The sequence below is a fragment of the Tyto alba genome, unplaced genomic scaffold (genome assembly GCF_018691265.1).
Source record: "Tyto alba isolate M040663 unplaced genomic scaffold, T.alba_DEE_v4.0 Super-Scaffold_26, whole genome shotgun sequence".
NCBI lineage: Eukaryota > Metazoa > Chordata > Aves > Strigiformes > Tytonidae > Tyto > Tyto alba.
Window position 1 is genome coordinate 842818 of NW_024881300.1, and position 17960 is coordinate 860777.

General features: G+C 57.5%; 2 protein-coding genes across 4 annotated transcripts; one reads left to right on the forward strand and one right to left on the reverse strand.

Moving 5' to 3' along the window:
* Positions 1–2417: 2417 nt before the first annotated feature.
* PARD6A (par-6 family cell polarity regulator alpha) lies at positions 2418–7575 on the reverse strand. Of its 2 annotated transcripts, none has more exons than XM_032992790.2 (3): positions 7440–7575; positions 6075–6297; positions 2418–3298 (listed from the first exon to the last, which is right to left on the reverse strand). In XM_032992790.2, exons 1-3 carry the CDS (start codon positions 7500–7502, stop codon positions 2514–2516), a joined length of 1071 nt encoding a protein of 356 aa, XP_032848681.2. In that variant the 5' UTR covers positions 7503–7575; the 3' UTR covers positions 2418–2513. The 2 variants fall into 2 exon arrangements, with proteins under 2 accessions (XP_032848681.2, XP_032848680.2); XM_032992789.2 differs by having other exon boundaries at positions 2418–3301.
* A 3185-nt stretch (positions 7576–10760) lies between these two features.
* HERPUD1 (homocysteine inducible ER protein with ubiquitin like domain 1) lies at positions 10761–17680 on the forward strand. Of its 2 annotated transcripts, none has more exons than XM_042797791.1 (8): positions 10761–10925; positions 11976–12053; positions 12140–12214; positions 13300–13421; positions 13529–13657; positions 14307–14654; positions 15907–16012; positions 16662–17680. In XM_042797791.1, the coding sequence occupies exons 1-8, from the start codon at positions 10794–10796 to the stop codon at positions 16827–16829; spliced, it is 1158 nt and encodes a 385-aa protein (XP_042653725.1). In that variant the 5' UTR covers positions 10761–10793; the 3' UTR covers positions 16830–17680. The 2 variants fall into 2 exon arrangements, with proteins under 2 accessions (XP_042653725.1, XP_042653726.1); XM_042797792.1 differs by having other exon boundaries at positions 13535–13657.
* The last annotated feature ends 280 nt before the right edge of the window (positions 17681–17960 follow it).

The window sequence follows — 17960 nt, forward strand, 5'->3', positions numbered from 1 at the left end:
GAGTTAGGAAAATCTCCAAGGATGGGTTTGCCACAACCATCTTGCCTGGACTCTGACCCTGGGCTGTGCCACCCTGAGGGGGAACTCTTCTTTTTTTTTTTTTTTTTTCCCCTGAATTCCCATCAAAATTTCCCTTGTTGCAGCTTGTGCCTGTTGCCGTGTCTCCTGTCACTGCGTGGGGTGGGGATGCTGTGCGTGGTTGCCCCAGGCAGGTGCCTCGTTGCACTGGGTTACTCTGTCCCCGGGGAAGGATTTGGGGGGGGGGGGGGGGGGGGGGGGGGGGATGTTGCAGATTGGCCCAGCCCTGCCTGTGGCACCCGATGCTCTGTGGCGCCCTGGGACGCGGAGGGCCGACGCTGCTGCCATGGGCCAGGGAAGCTTTTAGCACCCAAGGGCTGGAGTAGGTGAGATGCCAACTGGAAAAATCACCCCACGCTCCCCTGGGGCTGCCCTCGGGGCAAACGCTGCAGCCAGGCTGGGCGGGCTGGGTGAGAGCAGTGCTGAGAGCACCCCGCGGGGTGGGGGCCGCGGGCACCAGCCCCCGTGCACCTCCCTGCTCTAAATGAGTCTGGACTAACCAGCCCCGCTGTCTGCTTTGCTCTCGCCTGTCTGGGCCCCGGCTGGGTGCTGCGACGGGAGCCCCGGGGCTGCCAGGCTCGGCCCTTGCTGCTCTCCCTGCCTGTCCCCGGCAGGGCTGGGGCTCCAGATGGACAATCAGAACCCGAACGTGGTGCCGTCCATTCCGACCCCGAGAGCTGTGGGTCCTCCTCCTCCAGTCCCACCGGGTGACCTTGGCAGCAGTGCTGGTGAGAGGACCCTGTGTTTGTAGGGCCCTTGGCACTAAACTAACCCCAGGGCTCCTCTGTGGCTGCTGGTGAGGTTTTGGTTACACCAGCCCAGGGAAGTGCGTGGGGTTTGGTTCTCGAGGCGGGGGGGCCGTCAGCAAAGGCAACAGGGTGCAATCCCCTCCCCTCCCTGCGGAGGTGCCCGGCTCTGCCACCGGACAGGGTGCCTGTGCCCAGCCCAGGGCACCCAGCACCGCCCCACGGGAGCCAGGCCAGGGCACCCAGCCCCATCCACGCTTCCTTCCCCAGGGATTTGATCCGAGGGCCGTGGGAGCAGCCCTTGGGCCATGACGGGTGCCCTTGCTCTCCCTTGAGCATCCACGTGCAGCTGGAAAACCCCTGCCCTCAGGTGCACCCCACCTGCCCGACCCTGTGCCCCGGCTGCCTCGCCAGCAAACGTTGCTGGTGGCCGTGGTGGGTCGGGGCAGAGGTGCCGGTGCTGCAGGAGGTGTGGTGGGAGGGAGTGAAGACCCACAGGGAGAGTCAGCCACAATCTGGCAAGGCCTGTTCCCAGGCAGGGCAGGAGGGGGAGAAGCTGTTGCTGCTGGGGGTCCGATGGGGCCTAGCAGCACCTTCCCGCTGGGGAGTTGCTCCGTCCCTCCCTGCAGGCAGGAATGTGCTGGGCCAGGCCAGCAGCAAAGCCAAAGCCACCGTCAGCCCAGCGCTTCGGTGCTGGGAGAGGGGCTGGGGGTGCTGGGAGCCCAGGTGAGCAGCGGGGTGGGTACGCTCGCCCACTCCCCGAGCTTGGGGCTGCAGGAGAAGGATGGAGCTGCGCCACCCCCCAGCAGCGTTTTACCGGGGCTGAGTGACAGCCAAGGCGCTGCTGCCAGCCCGGGTGCCACCCAGCTCCTTGCAGGTGTCACCAGGGTGACCCCAGCGTAGAGAGGGCACCGCAGCAGCGCCAAGGTGGGAACCACTCAAGGCTCCTTGCGTCAGGCCGCCACGCCCCAGGCTCGCTGCCCAAAACAGCCCGGACACACGCCGTGGGACAGGGACGTGCAGGGGGAGGGACGTGCCGCGGTGTCCCCCCCCAAAACCCCCCCTGTTCCTCCCCTCACCAGGGTCTGCCCAGCGCAGCTACAGCACGTGCCACGGCCAGGGGTGCCGCTCCCAGGCGCAGCCCTCGCGCGTGCGGGACCAGGGGTCCCCACCCGCTGTCCCCCCTCCTGCGGGGGACCTGCACCAGCTGGGTGTGGGGCTCGCGGTGGCCCACGGCACGTGGGACGGGGTGATAGGGCTGGTGGGGCAGGTGCCTGCCCTATCCTATGGCACCGGGCCTGCTCGCTGTCCTGGAGGGGGGCTGAGCCCGGCGGCTGTTGGGGTCCAGCCCCTGCGGTGACAGGAACCAGGGACAAGCAGCGTGCTTACTAGAAAAGGTTTTACTGTCCGTTGCAATATATTAATTGATGATGCATATTTCAATAAAACAATTAAAAAACCCCCACTTGCTTGGAAGGAGGGGGGGGGGGGGGTGGGAGGCAAGGGGGCTCGGAGGGGCAGTGCCTGGCAGGAGCGGGCACCGCAGCGGGGCTCCCGGGGACACGGGTGGCAGGAGAGGGCGGGAGGCAGCCCCGCGCTGGCCCTGCCCGCTGGCCCTCTCATCGCCCCAGCGCCCGTGACCAGCCTGGCCATGCAGAAGGCCGGCAAGGGCGGCGTGGGACCCCGTGGCTATAGGGTGATGAGGGTGCCGTCCTCTCGCCCGCTGCCCCGGCTGGGGCTGCCGTCGTGGCTGCCGAGGGACTGCAGGGAGCCCCGCGAGCTGTGCGGGGACAGGCTCCGCCGGAGGGGTCCGTCCACGGGGCCCCCGTTGGGGCAGCCCCCGGGGATGTAGTGGGGTGCGCTGTCGCTCTCGATGACCAAGTCGCCCTCCTCGTCGCTCTCGGCCGTGCTGTAGTTGCTCAGGTACTGCGAGGCCGGGCTGGGGGTCTGCTGGCTGGGGGTGCTGTCCGTGGACATGCCCGAGCTGCCCGAGGCCTTGCTGCTGCGAATGACGTTGTTGCGCTGGTTGGCCGGCTTGACGGTGATGATGAGGTTGTGGCTGTTGGCCACCATCATGTCCGTCACCTGGTCCAGGGACTTGCCGGCCACGTCGATGCCGTTGACCTCCAGGATCTCGTCGCTCACCGCCAGCAGCCCCGTGCTCTCGGCCAAGCCGCCCTTCACCAGGCGGGAGATGAAGATGCCGGGCACCTTCTCGACACCCTGCGGGGCCACGCGCACGCTGACGCCGTCGCGGATGTAGAATCCCAGCGGCTTGTCGGAGCCGTGCTTGTGGAGCCGCACGCGGCGGTGGGTCTCGGGCAGGATGTCCACGTCGATGATGGAGGAGATCTGGCGGAAATCCTGGGGCATGCCGATGAGGAGGTGAGGCTTGGCCCGGTAGTGCGCGGGGCGCAGCAGCCCCTTCTTCTTCCGCTGCAAGGAGTTGGAGGCGAAGACGCCGGCGTCAGACTCTGCTGGAGGGAGGGAGGGGGGGGACACAGGTTGAGGCACCGCAGCTGCCCGGGGCTGCACCCGCCTGCCCTTGGCCCTGGCTGCTCGGGGAGCCGGCAGAAGCGCCCTGCTCGCGGGTCTGACCGGCTTTTCCTCCCCGGAGCATCACCCTGGCTTTTCCTGCAGTCTGTCTCTACCAGGCCCGTCTCCTGGGATTACCCAGCGTACACAAGGCCAGGATTAGTGGGCTCAAGGCGGTGATTCAGCCTTAATCACACTTTAAGCCAAACTCTGCAGTTTAACACTAGAGCTGCCAGCCCTGACGGCCCGGGGAGCCATGGCCGTGGCCCGTTTGGGTTTGGGGAGCCCCCCCCCTGCATGAGGGGGTGCTGTGTTGGCAGCCAGCTCCCCAGAGGCGAGTCCGGCGCCGTGAGACAGCAGCGGAGTCCCTTGTCCCCACCGGAGCAGGGCCGTCGCTGGCACGGGATGGGGCTGGCCGCAGCTCTGTCCTGCTGAGCCCTGCCATCCCCCAGGATGGAGACTCCCCTCCTCCTGGCGCCCCAGCCCAGGGCTGCAGTGTCCCCAGGGCCCTTGAACATCCCGGAGTGTGATTTGTGCCCCTGTCTCCTCATTCCACCATCTGGCACCACCACACAGGGTCTGACTCCATCCCCCCTGCCCTTGCCCTGGGGCTGCCCTGTGGGGCCCAGCTCCACCATGTCCCCCCCCTTGGCCGCATCCAGCAGGTGCTGTGGAGCATCCCCGGGGCCCTCTCTGGTTTCTCCCCATCCCCTTCCATGGTGGGGGGGGGGCCCCAGATCTGGCCATTGCGTTGCTGCCGCGTTCCCCACGGTGCCCCCCCCGCCCCAGCAACCCAATCCTGCTCCAGCCGCAGGGGCACTGGGGATGCCCCAAGCCCAGGGGACGCGGGGTTCCTCCCTAGCCAAGCCAGCCTGCCAGGGCTCCTGGGTTATAAATATCTCTCTGCACACACAGCCTGGCATATTTTTAGCTCGGGGAAGGGCAGCGGAGGCTTTCCTACAGCTATTTCAGCGCAGAGCTCCTCTCCAAGGAGCGTGGAGCTGCTGGGCCCGGTAGGTCCAGCACCTCATGGGCAAGCCCTGGCGATGTGCTGGGCTTTCCCTCGCCCTTCCCGTGAGCCACAAGCCCAGCCCAGGAGGGCCAGCACAGCTGCCCACAGCCAGGCTGCCCCGCAGGGACGGCTTCCCCCGGCGGGGTGACGGCACAGAGAGGAACCAACCCGCAGCCTTTGCTTTTCGAGCCCCGGCGGCAGGACTGGCGGCCGCGGAGCCCACCGATGGGCGCGGGCATGTGCTGTGCCCCCAGCTGGGCGAGAGGCTCTGCGGCCGCATTCCTCACCGACCTGGACTGGTTCGACGACAGCCCGGCCCCCAGGGTGACCTGGATCCATTTTAAATCAGCTCGTGACTCAGCCAGGGCTCGCTCCCGGCCGCCCTGCGTGCCTCCCACGGTGCTGCCGGCCCCGTGGCCCCTCTCCCCCGCGGGCACAGCCGGGTGCCAGGCAGGGCTCACGGGTGCTGCCTCCTCACCCTCCTTATTGCGCTGCCCACGGTGCCAGAGCCACGGCTGCCCGCTCTCTGCACGCCGCCAGCTCGGAGCGGTCAGCCACAGGCCCTCCCCTGCTTTCCCCGGGAGCAGCCAAGGTGGCTCTGGGAGCAGGAGCAATGCTCCTGCAGCAGCCCCGACACCCCCAGCCCCGCGCCAGCTCCCCGTGCCACAGCCTGGCTCCAGGCATTGGTCTGGGAGCAGGGGATGGTTCGGTGTCGGCAGCGGCAGCTCCTGCCAGGCTCCAGCTCCCTCCTGCCAGCAGCCCGGATCTGCGCAGCCGCAGCCGGCCCCCACGCTGCGTGGCCCCAGGGCAAGCACATGCCCAGGGCATCCCGCAGCACCCTGGTGTAAGAGGCCAGGAAAACCAGCACGGCAGCCAGGCTGGCCACCAGCATCACTCCTCGCCCAGGGACTTCAAACTGGCACCACGAGCTGGAAATGGGGTCGCTCTGGGCACCGTGCTGGGGAAGTCAGAGCTTTTAGATCAGGCTCTGGCTTTGTGCACATTTGCTTGATGGTTAAAAAAGCCTCAGTGCTACTCAACTGAGCGGAAGGAGATGGGCTTGTCTCTGTCTCCTCAGTGAAGAGGAGACGTACCTGGGGTATTTGTCACCGGGGAGGCTTTTATCCATGCTGGGACACCGATACCACGGCCATTTCCCGCTCCTGTTTGAGAAAGCTGCTTTCTGGGAACGCGGCACTGCAGTCAGGGTGAGCCCCTGGGCTGCCGGGGAGGAGACGGGCCTCCTCCCACTGCCAAAAACTCAGCAGCTCCCAGCACCCCGAGAGCTCTGCCAAAACGATAGCTGTCACCGCCCTGGGGCAGGGAGCCAACAGGGCTCCCGGGAGCAACGCGGTGCGTTCCGCGATCCCACGCAAGCCCAGCTGGAAAATGCGACTTCAAAGGGGTGAACTGCGGGGATTTGCCTTCAGCGGCTGGGGTGCGTGGGGCCGGGTGCCCCTCGGCACGGGGAAGGGCTGCCGGGGAGAGCCCGCGTGGGTGCCCCGGCCCCGGCGGGGCTCTGGGAGCCCCCCGGTGTCTCCAACCTCCCCATCCATCCACCACAGCGGTGGATAGAGGGTACGCGACCGGCTGCCCCCGCCGCTGGCACAGCCCAAATGTGGAACCAGCGGTGTCGCGGGACGCGGCTCATTTCTCTTGACGGGGCAGACGGATCCAGCGCCCCTTCTCCAGATCCTGCTTACCCTTCTTCTGGATGATGACCCTGAGGAGGGGGTTGGCAGAGGACAGGGCTTTCTGGTAGTTGTCGTCGTTGTTGATGGGCAGGAGGTCGCCGTGGATGTCCGTGTAGCCCAGGAGCACGTCCACCCGTGGGATCTGGTGCACCGACTGCAGCAGGCGGTAGAAGTCCTGGAAGCTGCCCGCACCGGAGCGCTTCATGGCAAAGCGGCGAAATTCAGCGTCGAACTGTGGAGGAAGAGGAGGAAGAGGGTGAGGCTGGGCAGAGGCTCCGGCTGGCGGGACCGATGCAGGCAGGGCACCGCGCAGAGCTGCCCCGGGGCACGCAGAGCCGGGCGCTGCCGACTCCAGAGCCCCGGCAGCACCAAGGCAGCGGCGCCCGTCAGCCAGAGCCCATCCCAAAAGCAAAATAAAAGGAGCGGAGCCATTTTCCTGCCCAAACACCGAAGCAACGGGCATGGAGAGGTGCCCACGTGGCAGAGGAAGGACCCTCCGGCCGTACCGCCAGCCACGGCAGGCACGGTGCCACCGGGAGGCCCTTCCCTGCCACACGGGCGCTGCTGTAACGCCCGGTGAGCAACGGCTTTAATTATTGCCTCCTTCAGTCACGACGAAGGGGAAGCCAATTAAGAACAGGGTGAGGAATGCTGTGAGGATCGCGCTGCCGGAGGGGGGGGATCACACCCCGGCTGTGCGCCCCGGGAAGGAGGGCACCCCGCACCCCTGGGGGTGCTGGGGGCCGGCGAGGGCACAGCTGGGTGAGCACACAGCTGGAGGAGGGTGCAGCAGGGGAGCACGCACATCTGGGTGAGCACAGGGCGGGCTGGGTGAGGGCACACGCCTGGGCGAGGGCGCGCCAGGTGCACGCACACCGGAGGGGTGAGCACATCTGGGCGAGTGGGCACATCTGGGTGCGGGGCAGAGGGTTCATCCTTTGTTGGGGGTGGGGGTGGGGGTGTGCAACATCTGGGCGATGGTATAGCTGGGGCTGTGCGTGCACATCTGGGCGAGAGCACGCCAGGGCAAAGGCATGCTCCCGGAGCCACCCCGGGGCTGTCGGCACCCTGCGCCGGCGAGGGTGCACATCTGGCGAGGGTGCACATCTGGCGAGGGCGCACATCTGGCGAGGGCGCACATCTGGCGAGGGCGCACATCTGGCGAACGCTCCCACGGTGGGTGCCGGCCGCGCCATGCGGGCCCTTGGCCCGGCGGAGCCCGGAGTGCCGGGCCGGGCTCCGGGGAGGCCCCGGGCAGCGGAGCGGCCGCACGGCCCTGGTTCCCGCACCGCCCCCCGCCCCCCCCCCCCACGCCGCGGTGCGCGGTGCCGCCCCACGCGTGTGCCGCTCGACGGCGACCCGGCGGGCGCTTACCTTGCTCTTGACCTCGATGACGGGCTCGGCGGAGCGCGCCGGCGTGCGGTGGTGCTTGGCCATGCTGCGGGCCGGGCCGGGCCGCGGGGCCGCGCCGCCGCCGCCGCCGCTCCCGCGGCCACGGGGGATTTTCACCGGCCATGACGTCACCGGCGAGGCCGCCTCGCCATTGGCCCCGGCGGGTAGGGGGGGGCGTGACCGGGGGGGGGTTGCTGACAACGTCGCCGTGGCAACGGGGGCGGGGCCGGGCGGGCGGCAGGACACACACACACACACACACGCACGCACGCACGCACGCACCCGCTCTGACATCCCCGCTTCGTTCCCACGCGTGTCACCGGTGGGACCCTTGGTTCCACCCGGGGGTATTTCAGCGGGGGGGGGTGGGGGTGGGGAAGGGGGCTGCCCGCTCGCCGCCGCCGCGGGCCCGGTGGCCCGTGGGCTGGCAGGCCGCCGGGCCACCCCCAGCACCAGGGGACGATTTTCAGCCCGGCCTGCGACACGCTGCTGCACCGCTGCTCTCCAGCCTCCTGGTTCCAACGTTCCCTCCGGTTCTTCCCCCCCCCCCCTCCCCAAGCCAGCAGGAAAGTTTTCTTCCCGCTCCGCCGCAGCACGGGATGGGGAAGTTTACCCATCCCGGGGACGAGCTGCTTTATGGAGCAGCAGAACAACCGAGCAGAAGGAGGGGAACCGCTCGAGTTCAGAGGCGACGCGCCAGGCTGCCAGGCTGCGGTTGTCTCTGCGGGCAATGCCCTCAGGATGCGTCTCCGGCAGAACGGGCTCTGTTCAGGTGCAGAAACGCTCAGGGAACCCAGGCAGCCCCTTCGCGGCAGCCCCAGCCGTGGGGCAGCCCTGCCTGCGCGACCCCTGAGCGTGCTGCGAGCTCCCCGCCCACTCGCGGGCTGCCGGCACCAACCCCGGGGCCTAAACAGAACTCAAGTCTTGTTGGTGGGCTCCGAGGAAGCTGCCACATCGGCCGAAGGGGCTGCAACAACAGCGCTGTGAAACGCTCTTTAAAGCCAGGCACCTCACAAGTGCAGCGCTTCCTCCTGAATAAACACACCGAATCAAACCCCGAGAATCAGCCCAGCTTGTCTGGGTCCTGATCCCGGCCCTATCCCAGCCCGCAGAGCGACCTTTGGGCAGCATGAAATTGCATCAGACCCTGGCGTCGCCACCGCACCGGGCCTGTGTCGGATTGCTCCCGCTGCGCTGAGCGATTGCCACGCGGTGAAAACGAGCCCGACCGCACAAAGAGCTGTAAACCCGTCAGCAATTTCCTCCCTCACAGGTGGTGGTTTTTTTTTTTAAACAGAGTAATTGTGTTGAGGTCAGAGAGATAATCCTGATTTACACCAGGGTTAACGTTTACGCAGGCACCGGTGACAAAAGCAGCTTGCAGCCCTTCATCTCCAATTTTGGTAACTCGGAGTTAAGCGTCCGGCGGGATGGTGGGGGTGACATGCTGGTAACACTTCTTGTTTTGCGCCGTGTCCCCAGATCCGCAGCTACAGAGCGAGACCTAAGCTACGCACACTGTACCGGGGCAGGTATTTGTTTTTCCTTAGCACCAGGAGCTCTGAATCAGCCTCTGGGACCGGAGCACATGCTACCAGGTGTCCAGACGTGCCCACCAACTTCAGATCCGCCAGTTCTCGGCTGGTTTGGGTGAGGGTCTGGCTCTCCCGGGGGGCTCAGCACCCCCTGATTTGGAGGGGGGGTGCCGAGGTTTAGCACTTCAGGTGAGCGGGTGCCTCAGGAGGTCGCTCCTCCACCCCCCTGGTCAAAGCTGGGTCGGTGCTGGGCTCAGATAAGGCTGTGCAGCACGTCCCTGTGAGCGGGCGGTTTTCCCAGCATTGGTGTGGGCAGGGGATGGGCAGCTCAGGTGATCTCTGCCCGCCTTGTCCCTGACAGAGGCAGAAACACGGGAGTCTGAGCTCGAGGCGGGATCAGCCCTGCGACTGCAGCTGCTCATTCGGGCCAGCAATGGCACAGGGAGTCACAGCAAAATGCAGACACGGAGCCTGCAAACCTCATTTGGTACCGATATCTCCACAGCTTTGCTTTGTCCCTGCCACCCGTGGGTGCCTTCTGGGCACTCTGAGCAAAGGCTGCAACCGAGAGAGCAGCAAAATCACCTTGACCTCGGTGCCCTCCATCCCCGCCGGGATGTACCCCGGCCGCTGCGGAGGGTTCATCCGACCAGATGTAGGCTCAGTTTGTTTCCTTGCGATTCAATTTCGTCAGCTCCCAGGGCAGCGATGCCCCGTGGCACAGCTGTTCCCCAGGAAGCTCTGAGGTGATGCATCCCCGTGGCAGAGTGGCTTTTCTGGTTGCAAAATCTGGTACTGGCTGCAAACTCATCCGTGCCTTTGGGCAACATGTCTGGCTGCCAAGGAATACTGAGCAGCTAATGAAACACACAGAGTAAATACGTGGTGCTGGCAGATAAAACCGACTTCCCACATTCCTACAGTATTGTTTTAAAGTACGCTAAAACCCCCTCCTGGTGCATCAGGATCACTACCACTGGTTTTCTCAGTGCCAGATCACATCTCAGAGGAAGATGGATATGGGGAAGAAGACTCAGAAGCGGCCGTTCTACATTTTTATGCTCTTTTTTTTTGTCAGTGCCAATTTCTTTAATTATCACCTTTCCCCCAACACCCCTGCATGCTCCTTTTGGTCTCACGCAGAAACATAGTGTGTCCTGTCCCCCCAAAGTCAGCAGCAAACGTGTTGAGGTAGCTACACAGATCTGGTAGGATAATCATAGGAAAAAAACCGTTTCACCTGCATCGGGCTGTGGAGCCAGCGTGCGCAGGGCCCCCCACAGCGCTGGGCTGCTCCTGCGGGCAAAGGGGAAAGGGAGGAGCGAAGCCCGGGATCCCTAAAACTGGTGGTGCTGCTGAAGCTGATGTGTAGCGAGGCGTTCGCCTGAGCAGGGGACCAAGAGACCGCAGTGGACAAGCCCCGCGGCGGAGCCCCTCTGCCTTCTGCGGCTGTGAGGAGCAGAGATAAATCGGCACCGGCGATGCCAGCGCCCACGGCCTATGCATTGCCCGGCAATGGCCGCCAGCCCCTCACGGCCTCGGCCCAAGGGAGAATCACGGTCGCCATGGCGACACCGCGCCGGCGCCCCCCCGCCCTTCACCCGGCACCGCCCAATCAGCTCCTCGGCCTCCGCCGGCGAGGCTCCCTCCCATTGGTGCACGTCGCCAACCCCGCCTCCCGCCTCCCGCCGCGACCAATCGGCTGCAGCCACCGCGGCCCTGCGGCGGGGCGGGGCGGGGCGGGCGCCCATAAAGAGGCGGGCCGGGCGGGGAAGCGCCGCCGGTCCCGCTGTCGCTCGCTATGGCGGAGTCGCTGTCGCTGCTGGTCCGCAGCCCCACGCACCGGCACCCCGACCTGCGCCTCCGCGCCGGCCCCGCCTGGACCGTGCGCCGCCTCAAGGCCGAGCTGCGCCGCCTCCTGCCCGAAGCACCGGTGAGTTCGCCGTACCCACTTCCCCCACCCCCCCCCGCGCCTTTCCCCTCAGCTGGGGCGTGGGCTGAGTCCCCGTGGGAGCCGCCGTTTCGCCCTGCCAGCCCCTGTCCCCCCCCCCCGGGGGTGTCCCAAACCCCATTGCATCAGCAGCCGGCGGGCGTGGGAGTTGTTTTGGGGCTTAACTCGGCTTCTGTTAAAAATTAACAGCGTGTCGCCGTGTTCCAGCCCCCACCCCCGGGCGGGCTACGTGTCCTGGGGGGTGTTCGGAAACGCCGGCGGGGAGGGTCGTGCGAGTGGGCTGAGGCACCTTCCGGGACAGGTTGTGGTTTTGTGTTTTTTTTTTTTTTTTATGTTTTTTTTTATGTTTGTTTTTTTTTTGTGTGTGTGGTTTTTTTTTGTTGTGTTTTTTTTTTTTTTTTTTTTTTTAGTTTTGTGGTTTTTTTTCGGAAGCTCTCACCCCGTTGAAGGAGCGGCAGGCCGGGCCGTGCGTAGCGAGGTCACTGGGTTTGTAGTGGTGGTTGCTGGTGAAAAGGCAGAAGCCTCCCTCCCTCTCTCCCTCCCTCCCTCCGCAGCCGCGGGGGCTCGGTGCGCTTCAGCACCGGGGCTTTTTTTGCCTCGCTTTCTCTGGGAGCGAGGTAATGGCCCAGAAACAAGATCAGCACGCCTTCCCGACTGCTGCTGCGCTAGGAAGGCTCTCGGCGAGAGCTGGAACAGATTTACTTGATGCTACCTCCAGGGCTGCTCAGATTATGTGATGCTCCAGACATCTAAGAAAACACAAATATTTTTGTCCAGACTGTAAAAGAGAAGGCACGTAACAAAAGTTTTTTGCCAAAGGGGTGCTTTATATACTCATGATGATTTAGACCTTGACGTTAGTAATTTTGCACTTCAGTGTCAGTTGTTCTATTAGCTGGATTTAGATGTGTGCACTTCCCTATACACATTAATGTGCGGGGTGCTTCTGTCTGGCTGCGTGTTGTCAGCTACTGCTTGTGTGTGCTTGGCAGAGCAAGTCATCCCACTCTTTTTTTTTTTTTTTCTTCAAAGCCTGAAGAGGACCAAAAGCTGATTTATTCTGGGAAGCTGCTGCTTGATCATCATTATCTGAGAGAGTTGCTGCCAAAGGTATACAAAAAAAAAAAATCTTATCGCATGCTGAAATATATCAAGACAAGTAATTGGTTTTTAACATGTCTTCCCTTATGTTTTAGCATGGGGAGGTGCATGCTCTTCATCTGGTGTACAACTTCAAGACGCCTGAAAACGTGCAAGAAACCAATGCAGAGGTACTTATATGAAGTTAACGTATTACTCTGAATCTTAGGGTTGTGACTAAAAATGGGAAGTGTTGAATGGCTACTTTAAAGTTTACTGGAGCTGCAGTGTAATGGCAGTATTTGTGATAATTTGTTTAGGATTGCAAGAGTGTATTTGGATTAAGCTACTTTACAGTTCCTCAGTAAAGATTCTCATGGCATCTGTTAAGAAATATCAAAACTATAATCTAATTGTAACACACTTCTCAGAGGATTTCTGGTAAAATCACTTTTAAATAGACTAGGACTTGGCACGTCCCAGGCGCTTTCGGGCAGAGGCTGTGCTTGTAGGCAGAAGACAGCAGTTAAAGTGGAAGTGGTTCTGATCTGTGTACTGGGGTGTGGGGAAGGAAGAAGGCTGTTAGCTGAGGATACTTTAACTGCTCTCATTAATGATGCAGCCTGGAGAGAGAGAGAGGAAGCCAAAGCCTTAATGCTTGAACTCAGTACTTGCTGGTCTTAAGTGCAAAGGGCCAAAACCAATTTTTACTTTCAAGTGGATGTGCTAATGTGTCTAGAGGCATGTTTATATGGGCCATTATAAGCAATTTGAGCTTATCCTACCCATGTCTGGTGGTTGCTAGATGAGAGCCAGCCTTGGTCTGGATTTTTTACAGCTGTATCACTGCAGAACAGCTCTTGAATTCAGTGCACTGTTTGTGTATGTAAGTGCAAACTTATCATAGCTAATAAGTCAGTGTCACGAGTACAGTTCCCTCTGTTCCAATTACATTTTTATAACCGGAAAGGACCTGACTGCATGGATAAAAACTAATAACTGCAAGTGTAGATCTGGTGAAAGTGAAGAGTAACATCAAGTCAATTACGTGCCAGTCACTTTTTAAGGTGCTTTTAAAATACTGGTGGTGGTGCTTGTGGCAAGGTGCCCAAGAGCACTGTCAGCATTGTGGCAGCGCCAGGAGGTTCTGTGCAGGACAAAGTGTGCGAACTGTGTTGCAGCTGTAAAAAGAGCATGTTCTGTGTGGTGTAGCCTGTTTATGTAAGGCTCGCATAGCGTCCTGAATAAACCTCACTAACTGCACTGCTGTCCCTAGGTTAAAGCCGATCAGCCAAAGTTCCTGTCAGAAGCCAATCAAGAATCATCGGTGTTTTCTTCAAATGGTGCAAGACTGAGATGCTCTTCTGGTGTGCAATCGTCAGCAGAAGCCAGTAACAGGTAAATACAATTATTGTGTACATCACAAATATTTTTTTAAATGTTGGCTGTTAAATGACTGTTACAGCTCATCCAGTATATTTGCTAATGAATGTGTTAAAATTTTGACCAAGGCTGGAAACAACTCGGCACCCCTTCCAAAGTGTGGCTCCTGGCTTCTCTGCTTATACAACCTACAGCATGCTTCAGATGTCCTGGTTTCAGCAGATTTATGCAAGACATTATTACATGCAATAGTAAGTTTTCTGTCCAAAGCTACTAGTAAGAAGTAGAAACTGTGATACGAGGAAATGGAGAGCTGCTGGCAGTTCTTCCTCTTTCAGTGGTGGTTGGAAGGCTCTTTTCTGTTTAATGTAGTGCTGAATGGTGTGGGAATGTACCTCTGACTGTAATGTGGTGCTTGGCTTACTGTTGAGGCCACTGGTTTTGAATCTTGCAAATTGCAGATCTCTTTTTTTTATTGGGAGGGCAGATGTCTAGAGTAAATGTAATCCTGCTTGATGAGCCTTAGCTCTTCACCCTTTTTTGACTGCTTAAAGTAGCACAGAGATTATTGACTGGAGATTGGTGACAAAGGTAAAGCTGAGTGTGTGATACTGACTTGCAGAAGCCTCTTCAACCTTTAAATTGCTCTAAAGAATTTTTTTGCGAAGTATTGAAATGATTGTTCATAAAGTGGCATGTGTCTGGTTTGACTTGAAGTCACTATGCAACTGTTGTCATAAGTAGAACTAAAACTTGGTTTTAACTCTTCTGTAGCCTCTAAACTTGATGCTTTCTACTTGCATGCAATCTGACTGTACTTGGACCAATGTTCAGTGCCTGTGTTAAGTGTGGAAGGATTTGACTAAGCCTTGTTCTGTGCTTTGTGTTCTCTGGTTTCAGCTTGGCTTCTACTGCTGCATCTGCTGACCCAGCCCAAGCACGACATTCTCAGGAGATACCAGTGGCACCAGTGACGCCTCCGGCACCTCTCCCAGACCCGTTTCCAGCCCCTAATCAGCCTGGAAACCAGAATGCAGCTGCCCAGGTTAATGCAGCGGCCAACCAGAACTTGCAGATGAACGCCCAGGGTGGTCCCCTCATGGAGGAAGAGGAGGAGGGTGGCAATCGAGATTGGCTGGACTGGCTCTACTCAGCAACGCTGTTCTATGTCTTTGTCAACATTATCTATTTCTACTCCAGTGTCAGCAGGTTCCTCCTGGTTATGGGTGGCACTGTTCTCATGTATCTGTAAGTGTATGGTATGAATATTTACTGCTATATTCATAAATGTTACACTGAAGTACTGAGCTCTCTGCTGTGGTCAGCTTTCTGGCAGTTGAGCTTCGTGTGACTCTTGTACTTGGAAAGGGTGAACCATTCCTCTATCCCAGTATAACTCAATATTTAGAAAAACTATAGGTATAGCCTATGCCTGGATTAAATGAAGAATGGGTGATACTGGGTGAGATATTACCTGGGTTTTTTTTTGTATTAATGCCTCTGCTGTGGCTGGATTTTTTTAGAATAGTGCTTGAAACCTCAGTAGTGCTTGGTGTAAAGCCCCAGCAGCTTAGCAGCATAGAGCAGACAGACCTGGAGGTTCAATGTAGTAGATGACAGTTGCTTGTTGGGAAACAAATGTTTGAAATCTGAGAAAAGGGTCTCACACCTACTGTTAAAGTCATGTGCCCATGCAGGTTTTTGTGCTGGGTGTTGCCCTTCTGGAGAGCAGACCAAGCTGAACTGCATGCAGTGTCCTGAATTGCCTTTGAGCCTCCCTAGTAGGGGGGGGAACTTGAGACAAATCTTGAAAGCACAATAAAGATAGTGGGCCCTCAGCTGACGTGCTTGGGATATCTGGTCTGAGTAGTCTGTCCTCTCAAATTCTTTGACCAGTGAGACAAATGATACAGGTCTCTGAATTACTGTCAGTAGGTCTAAGTTGAAACTGCAGCAGCTCAAATGATCAGCTTTTCCAAATGCTATACAGACTTGAAGAGAATGAAGGTTAATTGCTTCACTAAAAGTCCTTAAACTTTACAAGTGATAATTCTGAAGTATAACTTTGAACAGCTTATACTGTGGGTTTCAAGGTGCACGTGCTGTGGAGATGCAGACCTGAGAAGGTCTGTGTGGCCTCTTCTGTTTTGGTAAGATAGTGCTGTGTTTCTCGTTGTTTGTGCCCTTTTTAAGGTGAGTACAGAGAAGTTACCCAGGGGTGCACATAACATAGTAAACAAGCAGGCTCTTTGTACCTCTGGCAGCATGCTAGACACAAACCTTATTTTGAATGTGAGCAGATGTTAACAGCAGCCACGGGGTGGGAAGACTGAGCAAGAGGCTTTTGAAGTATGGACTGGGGCAGGTCAGGAAGAGACCTTAGCGTGCTGAATGTGCTCTTTGCAGATCTGAGCAGTCAGATGTTAACTTGAACTGTATTGGTGTAACAGGGAGGAGTAATGTTTAAGCAGTATCAATAAAAATCTATTGCCTTCCCCAGGCACCATGTTGGATGGCTTCCATTTAGACGAAGACCAGTTCAGCCCTTCCCAGGCAATGCTCCTCTTCAAGCTGCTATAAACCAGGACCAGAACAATAACTTACAGGTATTGTCTTGTTGTTTATTTCTAAACCATGAGCATGAAACACTGTGAAATTTTACTTTCAGTTTACTAATTACACGTAGTAGCAAAACCTTTTCTCTAAACTCTTGTCAGAAACTGTCTTCCATGGGGGAATAATTGCCAACCTGAGTCCTCCTTTGGTGTAGCCAATTCCTCTAGCCTACAAAATATTTCAGACTGAATATTATCTTCTAGTTGCTTCTATACTTCAGGATGCTGTAATGGACAGTGGCGTGTCACAGCCTGAACAGGTTCAGTAACTGAAGACAGAGTTTAGGCTGCTATCTCAGTGGTAGGATTTGAATAGATAAGCCATCTGAATCTTGCGTTTCAGGCTGACGCTTCTGGTTGATGTCTGTGAAAGTTAATTAGTTGTAAATACATACACAGTTCACCTGATCTGGTGCTTCATGTCTGTCCTGAACAGTGGTTTTGGACATAAAGCAGGTGTTAACCAGTAATACTAGTGTGCAGCTTGGGCTTTTTGGCTTTGTAGTTGTCTGGGGCTATGTGCAAGCTTGTCATAGTCTGATAGTGACATTTGGGTAACAAAAATGTGCTGTTTGACACCTGATTCTTCTAATGCATTTCTGAAATAATCTCATTTACCAAATATCCTTTATTTTGGCAGGGGGGAAATGCAGGCAGAGCAGATGAGTCAGAGGCTTCCCCAGAGGAAGGACAAGTTTTACAAGAACTGCAGCAGGCTAACCCTTCATTTATGAGCACGGCATGGATTTTTTTCAAGACTTTCTTTGCATCCCTCCTTCCAGAAGGGCCTGGAGTGACCCACAACTGACTTGTCACCAGTCTATTTGTCTGAAACTGCAGTGGGCTTTAGTCTATGTGAGCGAATTGGATACCAGCTCCAAACCAGGAGTGAAAGTGGATGGCACTTCCTCTGGCTTTCATTGACCGAGCAAATGAAGCTGCAAGAAGCCTTAAGTCATTACAGCCTAGAGACTAAGTTGCTTGCTGTCATTCCAAAGAACTTTGTAGCGTTTATTAGGTACCTATGTAGAGGTTTGGCTTTGTAAACTTGTGCACTAAATGCACAGGCTCTAAGCAGGTGTGCAAAAACGTTAGAGAAGCAAATTGCTGCTTCTGTGCAGTGTGATTCCTGTTGGAATGTTTCAAATGCTATTTAAATTACACTGAGTGTAGGATCTCAAAATAAATTGCTAGATGTGCATTAGCAGATTTTTAGGAAAGATCTATTGTTAAATTGCTTCAACAATAGTTCACACTTTCTGTGTAAACGTTTTCCTATGAAGGCTGTATTGTGCAATTTCCTTGTTGGACAAAGTGGAGGAATGTAGGACAGTGACTTCTTGATAAGCAGTTACCTCGGAGTTGCAGGCTAAATTTCATGTTGCCAAATTCAGATAGTTTAAATTCCAGGCTTAATTTCCACCCCCCGCCGTTAAATCATGGAAGAAGAGTAAGTATGTTCAGCTCTCTAGCAAGAATTTATGCAAGGTGTAAACTTCTTCACTGCTTTTGGATGCAAAGTTAAAGCAGTCTAATGCCTGTATTCAAGTTTGCATTCTCACTCAAAAGCAACTCTTGTATTACTTCGTTGTGTTCCCTTTAATTTCTCATACGATTAAGGGCTTTGATTCCAATAAAATTTGCAGGCATTTATATCCATACTTGTATATGCTGTCTGGCAATTGGAAGACTATCTGTGCAAAGCACAGGATGTGCTCTCACCTTTCTTTATTGAAAAATCTTAACTGAGTTGGAATGTGATGGAAAGATGCTTGCAGAGCCTTAAACTTGGCTCCTTGCCTAACTATATTCTTCAGCAACCTTTAGCATTTAAAGTGCCTCGAACCGCTTGCAGTTTGAAAGCTGCTGGCACAAAGGCGGTGGGAATCTTGAAGCAGGTAATTCTGCAGGTATTTGGAAAGTTTGGAGTCCGACCCCT